The 13,860-nt window shown below is 43.0% G+C and overlaps 1 protein-coding gene across 1 annotated transcript; it reads right to left on the reverse strand.

Moving 5' to 3' along the window:
- Positions 1-28: 28 nt before the first annotated feature.
- CREG2 (cellular repressor of E1A stimulated genes 2) lies at positions 29-12,583 on the reverse strand. The gene is given in 5 exon segments (XM_033146389.1): positions 29-578; positions 581-627; positions 1,841-1,954; positions 7,346-7,515; positions 12,092-12,583. Coding segments are annotated over 5 exon segments (921 nt in total). The 3' UTR covers positions 29-480.
- Positions 12,584-13,860: the final 1,277 nt, after the last annotated feature.

A 13,860-nucleotide genomic window follows, 5' to 3' on the forward strand; every position in this document is an offset into this window, starting at 1 on the left:
ATTTGTAAGATAATTAAAGACAAATGTGTGCCTAAGGAAAGGTGGAATCTATATGTCAACTTAATTAAAAATCTGTACATACTTTAAGCAGCTCTTTAGAGATTCATGTGAACAACTAGGTGCAGTAATATAACCACCATTTATACATAACAGCCACTTCATTTGGGTCACGATTCTTGTCCAGTTTCAAAATTATAATGAGCACACCCTGTGGTATACATGTTCATAAAAAATCCAGGAATATTTAAACACCTTAAAGAAGAGTCTAGTATCATCTGTCTCCAGCCTTAACATTCATTTTCATTTCAAAGGCCCATACTGTGTCAACCTACTCCATTAACAGAGATGGAGCCATTTTAAGTACTTGTGCAAAATACTGTTAAATAAATAGCCTGGTACCATAGAATATAAAACAGTTGAACCCCACCCCACCCCCCAAAGTAAATATGAAACACTGAATCCTCTTATTTGGAAGTTTGATCAAGCTTTACTGGGAACTGCTTTGAAATACTCCTCCAATGCAATGGGGGCAATTCCTCCATACCAATTCTGAAGCCAGACATGTTCAATGTTCATTTCATAAAGAACCATTCATAATTGCGAGGCCATTTTCTCATTGCTGGGTGCCTGGAAGAACAAAAGGTAGTCCAACAGGTTAGAATAAGGCAGGTCCAGAAGGCTTCTTCCAGCCTATGGTCCCTAAAATTATTTGGAAATAATGCGAGTTTCAACACTAGCAGTAATTACTATCCTTTAGGACAGCGAATATTTAAGCCCAAGTATGTGCATGGCACAAGCAACAAGAAACCCTAAACGTTCAGGGATGCATCCAGACTTTGTAATACTTAAGAGTAGTCCCGCTGAAAACTGAGACGTAGGAGTGTGTTTATCTTCCACATTTCCGCTTGTCCTTCCTGCTGCTTTGCCCCGGGGGAAACCTGCTGTTTACTGCCGAATTGGAGCAAATGTCAATCAGGTTTTCTGCGGACTGGCGTTTGTTCCAATTCAGCAGCAAACAGTAGGTTTGCCTGGGGAAAGCAGGTGGGACAAGCAGAAAACTTCACAGACCCGTTCTTTTTAAGCACAGGTGGAAGTACTAAGTATGACTAAGGGAGCAATCCAAACCAAGGTTTGGCAGGATGGGTGGCGTTGAAAGAGGTGGCTCTTCGGCTAATGTCCCTAATCAGCTGTAGATACGCCATTGTAAGTCCTCCATTCTGGCTCAGCTGAAACAAGGCCAGGATGCATCCTGAAAAAGGGGTGTTATGGGTCATGGGGAAGCAGGAGGAGACTTACTCCTGCTCCAAACTTTCAGCTCAGTCCATGGGACCCAGCAACCCAATGGAAACTACAGTGGTAAAAAAGGGTGGTGTAAGTAAAACTCTGCTTTAAAACTATTTAAAACTATTTAAAACTGTTTTTCCTTACAGGCTCAGACCGGCTCAAGCTAGCGGTAGCCCCACTCTTGAACTGAGTATGCCATAGGGGTAAATTACACACGACACAAATTACCCTGCCATAAATTACCCTGGCTTCCTATTGTTTGGGCTGCTCTGTTGGGCTGCGATACTAGCCACGCTTACCCGGGAGTAAGGACCACTAAATTCAATAGGACTTAGTTCTGCGTCCTAACATGTGTAGTAGCATTGTGTTGCTGTGCCAGCTAGTTTTCAATTAAACATTTGGCTCTTGCCAGCAGATGCGTTTGGGAGAAGTTCCGTTCTGGGGGTGGGAGACAATGCTCATGTATTATTCCTTCAGTTCTTGGTCCAAATGCCTTATTTTACATTTCACCCCACCACCCCTCCTGTTAGCACAGTAACTTTAGATTCATACAGACCTAGAAAACAATGCTTGCTTGGCAAATTCCATTTCTTCCAGAGGCACCATCACCATCTGCCCTGTAAGAATAAGTCTGACACACCGTGGATCATCAGGGTCAACGATTGTTTTTCTGTAATCAAAGAAAAGTGTTTATGTTATGGTATATGGCACCTTAAAGATTAACTAATTTATTATGGCGTAAACCAGTCTTTGCTAACATGGCACCTTCCATGTGGACTGCAATTCCCATCAATCCCAGCCAGCTGTACTGGCTAGAGCTGATGGGAGTTGTAGTTCAGAAATTCTGTACCTGCAGATCTACATATGGAAACTTAAGCAGTCTTCAAAATATGGATCAGACCGTACCAGTTTATTGTGAAGGGCAGATATTACAGAATTCTGATATGAGTGATATAGATATGGATGTCAGGAGGCAATAATATAAGGGCGAATGAAGACGTCTATATCCTGTCTCACAGAAGGCAATGGTTCTCAACAAAATTCCATTAGCTGTTATAAAAAAAAAATTAGGGAATCATTGACACACAGAAACAGATGCCCACGTCAAATATTAACCAGCATTGTATTCTCAAAAAGAAGGTATGGATACAAACCATTTGTTTTTAACACCATCAGAACCCTTGCTGAAATAAATAGTTTTATTAATGGTTTGCTACAAGAGGTATTGCTACCGCTGATCTCCCAACGATTCAGGTTATCTGTCTTACTATACCAAATTTATGCTAAACTCTTTGTTGCTCTTTACGTAAGAACAACCTCAACAATTGGTTAACATATAGCAATACCAGCAAAGGACAGATCACAACAGGCTCATCAGAACTAATACCAGCTTCTATTTATTGTTCATTTCTACTTTATCCCACATTGCCTATTATGCAGGCATAAATCAAAGTCACATTGTGTTTACTGGGGGGGGGGGCGATTGTTGTGTTTTTATTTTGAGTATGTATTTTGTTGTTTTATATTTTGCTTTTATTCTGCGAACCACCCTGAGACCTCCGGGTATAAGGCGGTATATAAATTCAACCAATAATAATACTTACACACGAATAAGCTTGCATAGGACTGCATCCTTAACTTTACAGATTTGAAAAGCTGCTCGTAGCAATATATTTCTGAGTATAAGAAACTGGAATTAATTTCCCCTCACTTGAACTATGTTTGGTTCAGGCTGCCATTCTAGGCGCACTTTCTTGCGAGTAAGCATGTTGCACTGTGTTCGCTATATCATATAAGAATACTGCTTCCATCTGCCTAGAATAGCTTGTTTTTCTCCTATGTTCTACCTCTTTAGGCAACTGTAATGTGCTTGTTTTATGAAAAGCATTTAGTTTAGCGCAGTGGAGAGAAATAAGCTTGTACTAAATTCTCATAGACCACTAGAACCCATTGTGGTGGCCCTTGAAAAGATGTTGGATCTTCCATCACCTTGATGGCTTAGGTTGATGGGAGTTGTAGTCCCAAAAGCATCTAGAGTCACCAGGTGGGATACTTCTGTCACGGGGCAATGTAAGAGGTGTTTGAGTATTATCCAGGTCTTTGGCTAATTCAACAGTCTGTAGTCTTTAAAATGGTGAAGGGGGGCACATTGTTTTTGTTTGTTATTATGTTATGCATTTTTGTGGCTTTTATATTGTAAACCGCTCTGTGATCGTCGGATGAAGAGCAGTATATAAATTTAATTAACAACAACAAGAACAACAACAACAGTCCTTACAACAACAACAACACAGTCCTTACGCTTAAACTAGGGTGCTTCCAGGTAACCTGTTTGGGGGGGAGATGGGGCGGGGAGGGAACCGCTTGTTGCGCACACCCTTCAAATCAGCTTTAATTGCCAACCATGAATGCGGCTGGGATGCGATTGCGAATCCGCACCTGAAATGGCAACAGTCCAGAAGTGCCCCCAGTTTTAAAGCGTAATCCTAGATGTACTGGTATCTTCTCAGAAGTAAGTCCTGCTCAGTTCAGTGGGGCTTACTCTCAGGTTACAAAACGACAGCCTAAACATCTGGATAAATTCCAGATTGTGAAGAAACACAAACAAAACAGTTGTGCAATTCTAGGTGGAGGATGTGTTGAAAAAAAGTGTTTCTTTTCCACCTACTTATTCCTACTCTTTCACTCATGCAAATTCCCAGTTGAGAACAACTCAGGAAAGGAGCCTGTCAACCTGCTTATTAAAGTCTGTGCCTACATGATAGTACTGTCAACATCAAATTTATTAGTGTCTGCTGGAGTTTCACTGAATGTTTCACCTGATCATTCATAGCTGCCATGAAACAGTTCTAAGATTATTTATGCAGGTGTACTATAACAGACCTCAGCATGGAGGGCTGCACCAATAAAAGTGGTCCATGAATCTCTTTCTCTGAACTAGGATCAAACTCGAGGATACATCATAGTATCTATACTCAAAAGTGAGGGTGGGGAGCCTTTTGAAGCCTGTGGGCTGCATTCCTTTCTAGGCCATGTTCTTTTCTACTCCCCACAACTAGGTTCCTCTCAAGGCTGACATTCCCAGGATTTTTGGGGAGAAGCCATGATAGCTCAGTTTCAAAATCTGCACTGATGTCCCGGAATAGACAAGGCAAACAAATGGATGGGCATGGGTTGTCATGCAAACTACAACCTGAATTCCTTCTTCTACACCACTTTTGCATAGACTTGAGGCAGGCCAAAAACCAGCTGTCTGGCAATGCAAAAGGAAAACATGGTGGTAGCTCTCACCAACAAATGGCTCAGTCAGAGAGATTAGGAAAAGGATCAGATATTGGAGTGTTATATCTAATAATTATAGACGAGTCCCCAAGAGAGTAGGGCTAAATAATGGTGTACTAGTTCAGTATCCTAGCTCAAATTTCCCTCTAGTCAGCAGACCGACACCCAAGCCATCTGATGGCAGCCCTGTATAGGGACGTTTTTAAATGTTTAATGTTTTGGGATGTTTTTATATACAGTATGTTGGAAGCTGCCCAGAGTGGCTGGGGCAAGCCAGTCAGATGGGCGGGGTAGAAATAGTAAAATTCTTGTTGTTGTTGATGATGATGAATAGGACGTCCTTATTTTCATCAGATAAATGTTGGAAGGCATGCTGATAGCATAGGGAGCAGGAAATTAGCTCCTAGTTTGAACCTTTTGAAATACTTTCCGTGGAATTTTTTTTGTCCTAACCATTTTTATTTTCCCATTTAGCCTCTTATGGGTTCAGACCCAGTGTTAAGCAATCTTCACTCCGAAATAGTTCAGCATATGTGGACAAACAATGGCTGGCATGATATGGGTGTCTTCAAACATGACTCAGCTTGATGCAAACCAGGATCCCAAATATTTTGAATCCCCTCCACCCCCCACCACAGCAGTACAGAAGGCAAAGCTATATTAACAGATAAATACTGCAGCTAATTTATCAGAAACCCACATCACATTCATTTATGTTTTGAAAAGCACAACTGCATACCTTACATGCATCCTCTGTGGCCCATAAATCGTAACACACCCTTAAAGGATATGAGCTAGTAAGCATGTATTAGCTTTACTAATCTGTGTGGTACGGACATCAAACTAAATCTCACTTGAAAGCAAAATTCATAATCTGAAAAGCTTCTCTTGATCTTTGGCTTTATGCTTCTGGGCACTGTTAACTTCCTTGCTGCTGCAGCTTTTGCGATAAAGAGCTTTCTCTTTCTTACACACACACACACCACTTCAAAGCTCTGAGTTAAAATTCCAATAGCTTCTAAAAATGTGATGCCTGTACTTGATTGAATTCCCTTTTCTAGTTGTGTTCACATCCACTTGCATGCTGCAGATGGAATTGTTAAAGAGTTTTGAATCTGCTTGTTTCTTCATCTGCTAATTTCTCCTTGTTGCTACGTGCTAAGATTTCCTCAACCCTCTGAACAGATGGCAGCTGTCTGATAGCAATGATCACCTATTTTGGCGGAAGGCGGACTCTGGATTCAGTTCCTCCCATGTGCCCCAAGGCATGATGTGCACTTTCAAAGCTAACCGCAACAACCATCAGGTTGGGTTACTCGCGGGAGAAGCCTCCCTCTTTCCTCTTGCCTCTGGCCCAGAAAGATGCCTTCCAGACTAAGGAAGACCAGGAAACAGAGTATCTTGGAGGCCATGGTGATGCTGGGGGTATGCACCACCACATAATTAATTTGACAAACTATATCATCCTAGTTATGTCGAAAAAGTTGGTATGAGACTACCACTTGAAGAAAAACCAGCACCTCTGTTCTACGGTGAATCTGAGTAAGCTCTGGAAACCTGTTAGTGAGCAGACGAGGCTCAACTATGCCAAAAAATCAGGCAGGATTAGCTCCAGTTATTGATGTTGCATGCTTGGGTTACTACGAAGTCCTGGCATGAGGAAAATCCCCAAACAGCCTGTAATCGCGAAAGCAAAATTCTTCAGCAGAAAGGCAGAAGAGAAGATCAAAGAAGCCGGTGTGTTAGTGGCATAAAGAGTGTTTGTATGTATTCAGGCATAAATAAACACTATTTCAGATGTGCACTGACAAATAAAATTTACCTGGACGCTTTTTCTAAATAAATCCAGCTTTGGGAAAGGAGGGGTTTGAGCAGAGAAGGGAGTGCTTCATTACTTTCCCATTGGCTGCTGTTGACGCTCCCAACTACTTTTTCACCTTGCCCTCACAGCGTTCTAGATGTGCGTTTGCTCTTGAAAGCATGCCTTTGGCATGCTGTCTGCTGAGAGCAGCTGAGGAAATGACTTGGGGAAGGAAAACTGCAGGTGGAGAAAGGGTCAAAAGAGTCCTTCCCTTTACCATCACTCATCCCCCAAGCTGCCCAGCACTTGTCGCATGACAGAATGGGCGAGTTGGGGCCCATCTGGTCCTATAAAACCCAGGCTGAGCAATTGGTCACGGTCAAGCTGCTCTCAGAATGTGTTTGGCTTCTTGCCTTCTGGTTCCGGGTACTTGTCAGAGCTTGCTTTGCCTCCAGGCCTCAAAACCAGACGGGTGGGTGCATGGACACAATCTGTGCCGATGACAGCACACACAACCCTGGGGTGCTCCGTGTGTATATTTTGTGTCACGAACAGCCTCTGCTCTGAGATCAAACATATAGTCCCTCTGGGGCTACACCAGAACGTCTTCACTTAAATATGACAGCAGTGAAGTGCTCTGCTTCAAACACAAACAACTTTCTTAAATGTTAACAAAATGGCATAAGCGTGGATGTGCATGTCTTGGTACTTAACACCAGTGACGTCCCAGACACCATCTGATAGGTTACACTTAGAATATACAAACTCGGGAGTTGGAAAACACTTTTCCTCAGCAAACAACAGCAATACAACTCATTTCAGCTTGATCTCTGGGAAAGCCCAACATCTGCACGCTACAAGAAAATGTAAATATCCCACAGCAATTGAGTAAACAGCACCATATTTGTTGTGATTTAAGCTGAAAAGACCCTTCATGTTATGTAATACAACCACCTAACGATCTCATAATCATTGTACCTGCAGATATCTCCTTCTGCCTCTGGCAATGTCAGGGAAGCAACGGAATTTTTCATCAGATCAGCTACTGTGTTGTCCTTTGGAGTCACATAAAAAAAAGGAATTCCAGTGCTATTGTCTGTGGGGCCATCGCTAATAGATAAGCAATTCCCAAACGGTGCTCCCCGGATCTGAAAAATCCCAAGCAGGTTGTGCTTAGAAAGCGTTGCAAATGTCTTGTTGATCAGAATTGATAACATACACACACACACACATGTATCTCTCACTTGCTCAGGTAGATCGTTCACCTGCTTTCTCACCTTTTCAGATTAAACCAGACTTGATAAATAAAACCAGGCACTTTGCAGAAATAATTTTAAAAGGGGTATTTGTACTGCAAATAATAATACACCCTCTTTAATAATAATAAAAAGATGTTTCTCCATGAATCACTAAGGTTTGTGGTGATTTTCTAAAACTGAATATATATACCGTAAAGATTCATATTGCTTTGAGGACTGTAATTCTGTGAAGATGGCATAGAGCAGGCATTCCCAACCTTCGGCCCTCCAGATGTTTTGGCCTACAACTCCCATGATCCCTAGCTAACAGGACCAGTGGTCAGGGATGATGGGAATTGTAGTCCAAAACATCTGGAGGGCCGAGGTTGAGGAAGCCTGTTCTTACTCATGTACACATACATCAGCTTTTTATATCATATTCTAAACAAGTATGTAAAATAATGCCTGAAAATATTGGGGGTGCCTGGCATAGAGATTTCTAACACAGAATTCTGAGTATTCTCACCTAACTATATTTTACATGATTCACTAGGGAAAGTAATGAATGTCAGTTTAAAGAAGAGGAGGAGGAAGAGGAGGAGGAGGAAGAAGAAGAAGAAGAGATTTTTATCCTGCTTTTCCACTGTGCAAAGCCTAAGGCAGCTCACAAAAAAACAAATACTTCAAAACAATTTGGTAGAAAATAGAAATTTGAAGTGCAAACAAATATTCCTTCTTGTATGCATCTCATACATAACATGCTACTTCTTATATATCTAAATGCAATTTGTCTTCCACTTTAAGAGGAAACTTTTCAGATTAATAATGCACTGCAATCAGTAATTTAAAAAAAACCTGACAGTTGCTCAGAAATATATTAATAACCTTACATTGTTAATGTTCATTTTTTAAAAATGCAATTCATACCAAACGTCTTAACCCATTATTTGGAAATCTGGTGGCAAATTATGCTTTTTTGTAACTTACATCTAGGTTTCAAAGAACTGCTTTAAGTTCACTCTGAGGCAAGAAAATCTCCAGCTTTAAAGGGCACAAGTCCAAAGTTTTTTCTGTTCTTTTTTTTTTTTTAATAATCGTGAGCTATGTATAATTGCAGGCAACCGTTCATCTAACATCAAGTCTGCACACTTCTACCGAAAGACCTTGCAAGAAAACAAATGATAATACCTGAGGCTTTATAGTCCAATACAGTACTGTTATCGGAGACCTAAGATAGTATTACAGACCTCTGCTGCACAGACTTCTATTGTACAATGGGGAATATTTTATTATATTTTATTAATATTTCATTAATGACCTTTTGTTACCAACTAACCCGCTGCATTTCACTGTCACACAGAGAGAAGGTTGCTTTAACCGCGCCTTCTAGAGACCGCAAAGGCTGGTGCTTACACACGTTTCCCTTTAAAAAAGAAAACACCAGCATGATGGAGCCAAAGTTAAGCAAATTAAACGCCACTAACTTCAATGGGGATATTTACTGTAAAGCACACATGAAACTTTTCCACTGAACCCAACATAATCTAGAAGTGTTTAATTTTATCTGGGAGGATAAAGCTGAGATGTAGGGGGAGAAAAATAAGACGAGGACCCCAATAGGAGATAGAAAATAGCGTGTTTTGTTTTTTACATATAAAATCCTTCTCTGTGGTGACACTGAAAATATTTACATTAGCTACTTATGTAAACCAATGTATTTCAAAAGCGAGAGCTTTAAAATACACCCCATGGAAATAAAACAATGATGTCCTGCTGTTACAAATAATGTTTGTACATAATGTATTAACATAGGGTGGCTAACTGCCAGCCACCCTCAGCTGAGTAGCAAGAGTTCAATTTTTAGGTGCTGTGGGGAGCCTTCCCTCAACCCCAAGTTTAGGTAGAATGTTATACTGGAAGTCACATCTATCATAACTGAAGCAGCATTCCATAAATATCTGTTTTAAATGCTTTTAGATTTGATAGAGAAGCCTCAGTGCAACGTGGTCCATATACAACGTTTTCTATTTTTTTTTGCAGCCGCATTTAGTGCACTGCAAGAAACGGTCCACCATTGCTATCCACAAAGGCCCAGTGGTTTGGAACAGTGGTTCCCAAACTTTCCCCCTCATAAACTACTTGAAAATTGCTGACGGTCTCGTTGGATCACTCAAATATTTCTCTGCCTACTGTGGCAATTTGTTAAATGCCGTACGATGTTTACTTGTATTCTTACAGACGTTCCACAGACTACCTGAAAGAAGATCACAGCTCACTAGGAAAATCTGTGTACTTCGTGCAATGGAGTGCTGTTGAGTTCTTTTTAGGTAATCGAAGTTGTTGAGCTTTCCTTGGGGAATCACGGGCACTGGGAGGGCAGGCTTCGGTTGGGGGAGGCAGAACCTCAGATAATTGAGTACTTTCAATGTTTTTCAATAATATTGAAAATATTACATCCTTGGGTACAGGAGATGGGGAGGAAAGGGGGAGGAAATGAAGCGACAGCCAGCCTTTCATGTAAACAGCTCCAAATCCTTACCTACTTTGGAATGAGGCATCACTTATTTTTGGACTACTCTTTTGTGCAAGCATGGTAGATCACAAGAGGTATATTTCCACATGTAAACAAATACCGTACCCATGGATCTCAGGTTTCCTGGCTTGGAGCAACACACAAATGGTTGCTGCTTTGTGCAAATCTGGGAGATTGAGAAACTTGTATTAAAATAAACAAATAAATAAATAAAGGCGTGTGCTCACAGCTAAACAGATACAAGGTGTGCATGCCCATAATGACCTCAGGTAAGGCAAGCCCACCCATGAAGTGGCATGCCCTCACCTCTGCCAGAGAAGCAGTACCAGGATAGGTGCCGATTTCCTGCAAGCTCTTGCGAGATCTCATCAAAGTCTTGCGAGATGTCAAAGACAGCAAAGGATCTCATGAGATCTGGGTGAGATCTTGGCCACAAGTGGTGGTGACGACATAGCTGGTGGTACAGCTGCAGTGCCACCGGCAGGTGGTGCAGTGGTGGGGAGTGTCCCATGGGTGGTGGTGGTGTGGCACAGCAGGGTGGCACTTCCTGTTTTGTGTCAAGTGGCAAAATGGGACGTACCACCCCTGAACTCAGGATTCCAGAACTTACAGCTGTCAGTTCTGAGGGAAGGCAGGCAAGAACCCACAGCCCGTGGTGGGGCTGGCTACCTAGGGGAGGAGATGTGTGATTCCTCAGCTGGAGCAGGCTCAGGAAAGGTGAGGGTCACATGCCACGTGAAGCCCAGAAGGTATAACAGGCCAGTGTCCTGGCCAGGCCAGCAAATAGCTCTCCTGACAGATGATTTGGACAGATGACTTGTACTCAGATAATTTAGTACTTTTAATACTTTACAGTAATATTTGTGGATCTAGGGGAGAACAGCTGCCCCCTCCCCCAGCTACGCCCATGCTGGTACAGTAAAAGGCAGTATGCAGGGGAGTATTGCTGGAGCATTAGGGTGATGGGCAGAGCCTTCTTACTCTGGCAATTACTCTGAGGTTAATACAAGGCTTTCAAGTTTGTTTGCATGGAGGGGGTCAGAGAATGAGGAAAACAATCAAGAAGAGCCATGCTAGCAGTTTAAATGTTAGCACTTCTTTGTAAGGTTGTGTGTGCCTAACTGAAAAATAAAGGATGCATTTAAGATGACTGGAGATCTTTTGTTAAGGCTCAGGGTGTTGTACAAATTAAATCCATGCTGTAAAACATAGGAGCTTACTTCCAGGAAATTGGATTGCAGGCATTCTGATAAATTTGGCATTATGCTACAAATGCTCCTGTGCCCGTAATGACAGATCAACACAGTTATTTGCATTTTTGGATATTCATTGGGGTGTGGCTGTGGGGACTGTCGAGATGAGCTCCTAAGCTTCAAAATTTATCACTACACTACACTGTACTGACAAGTGACAAGGTGTCACTGTAGTAAACTAATCTTGCACAGTGTGCACCTTTTAGTAATTTGGTCCACATTTCAACTACCTTTTACATCGTTTTAAAATTACTTGACTTGCAATACAACAGAATTCCTCTGTTGTATAGCCTTAGTTAAGATATGCAAACTTCTCCTCTACCTCAACAGTCAGAAGATGCCCCTTGCAAATGGCTCCTAACTAAGGATGTAAAACAACAACAACACCCCCCCCCCTGCAATTTATCCAGTGAGACAGCAACGATCCATTAAAAGCTGTTCCATTTATATAACTAGTATCGGAAGGTTTGTCATGGAGCAAGAATAATCGCCTGTCGCAGCGACAAGATGCTATTGGCAGGGTGGGAGTGCACAGAAGCCTGGACTGAAACAGCCCTTCCCAAACAGCATTCCTGTGCTATCATCATTATTCCCGTTTAGCAGAACATCCTTCAACAAGAGTTCTTAGGACGGTGGAGGACATTCACAACAATATATATATATATATAGCCTATATAGGTTTCTAGCAGAGGCGTGGTACCTTTTCTTGAGCGGATCTCGTGGCCAGGAATCCCCAGCTGCTGGAATGGATCAGGAACCGGGCCGCCCTGGCCGCATGCTCGTGGGGCGCGAGGCTCTCCGCCCCCCCTTTGGCGCTCGCTCTCCTGTAGGAAAACATGCGGGAAGGGGACGAGTTTTGCTTCGGCCTCGCCGCCCCCGGCCTGGACCTCATCTCCTCCTCTTCTTCCTCCTCCTCCTCTTTGTACACCGAGGCCGGGTAGCTCTGCTTCCAGATGCCCGTGGTGTCTTCCAGGAGCGCGGGGAGAACCTCCTCGTTCGAGGAGCTGTGCAGCTCTTCCTCCACCTCGTTGGTGACGGACCACGACACCGAGTTCACGATCACGTAGCCGCCGGCCGGGGCCAACGCCAAGCTGCACCACAGCAGCGCCCACGAGAGCCAGCAGGGGCACGCGGCGGCCCTGGACACCGGCGGCGTCCGGCGGCAGCAGCAGCGGCGGCAGCACGCGGGCATTTTGGAGCCAAGCCTCCCCGAGCTGCGTGCGCTTAGCTCCGCAGCCCTGAACGCGCAGAAGCCCAGCCGTCTGGAGGGAGCTTTTGGTTGCGAGAGCAGCGGCCCCTTGAGGCGGCGGAGGAGAGAGGCTGGCCTGAGAAAAATGCCTAAGCTGGCAAATCGCCAGCAGCAGGGGATCATCGGAATTGCTTTGTTTGCTATGTGGTCAGAGACTCGGCATCCCGCCCTTAAGCATCCTCCTCCGCGTTACTATTTCTTACATTTTTAAGAGCCCTTAATCGCAGCGTCATGGGTTCGAAACCTCACGTGGGGCAAAAAGATTCCCGTATTGCAAGCGGGTTGGACTAGACGACCCTCGGGATTCCAGACCCTCCAAGTTGTCCCTATTTTCCAGGGACAGCATCAGATTTATAGAAACCGTCCTGGTTTCTTATTTTATCCTGGAATGACCCGCTTTTCCTTAATAAGGTAAAGGTACCCCTGACCATTAGGTCCAGTCGCGGATGACTCTCGGGTTGCAGCGCTCATCTCGCTCTATACCAGGACTTGAGTCTGCCTGGAAGCCACAAATGCTTTGATTTTGCCTGGGACCCCTGTTTTTAAATAACTGATGTGTGGCTACTCTGCAGTGATCTTTGCACAGACATCTGTTTTATTACTTCTTTACTTGCTCCAGGACTTTAAAAAGTACCAGGGCATTCTGGTTCAAATTAAGTCCTGACTGCCACCTTGAGGAGACAGTTCTCTCACAGATTAAGATGCTGTCCCTGAACTGCTGGGCTTTGGAACATTCTACATAAACAGGATTTATAGTAGGACATCTCGAAATTCAGACTTCTACAGGGACATGAACCACACTTGGAACCTTAGGTACAGAAGGCAAAATTCTGGGACTATTGTATTGGCGAAATGCCTTTCCTTGCTATTAAACTTTAGATTGCAAGCTCCATGGAACAGGGTTTCTTGTGGGAGTGGGTGGGAGGAATGATTTATACTGTAAAATGCCATGTACAGTCATGGTGCTGTATGTATTAACATTATGGGGCTCAAACCAATACATGTATTGTCACTGGTTTGCATCTTTCAGCATTACAATTGCAACTGAAGTGGAAATGTCACCTGAAATTTATTTACTACATTTAACAAAATTGTTAGTGTTACTTCATATGACAGCTATAGAACGTAAGACACCAAGGAGGGGAAAATTTCATTAACTATGCACGCTAGGCAGCTAAAATACATCAGAAAAATAACACAATTTAAAAAATGTATGCATG

This window comes from Lacerta agilis, chromosome 4 (genome assembly GCF_009819535.1).
Source record: "Lacerta agilis isolate rLacAgi1 chromosome 4, rLacAgi1.pri, whole genome shotgun sequence".
Lineage (NCBI taxonomy): Eukaryota > Metazoa > Chordata > Lepidosauria > Squamata > Lacertidae > Lacerta > Lacerta agilis.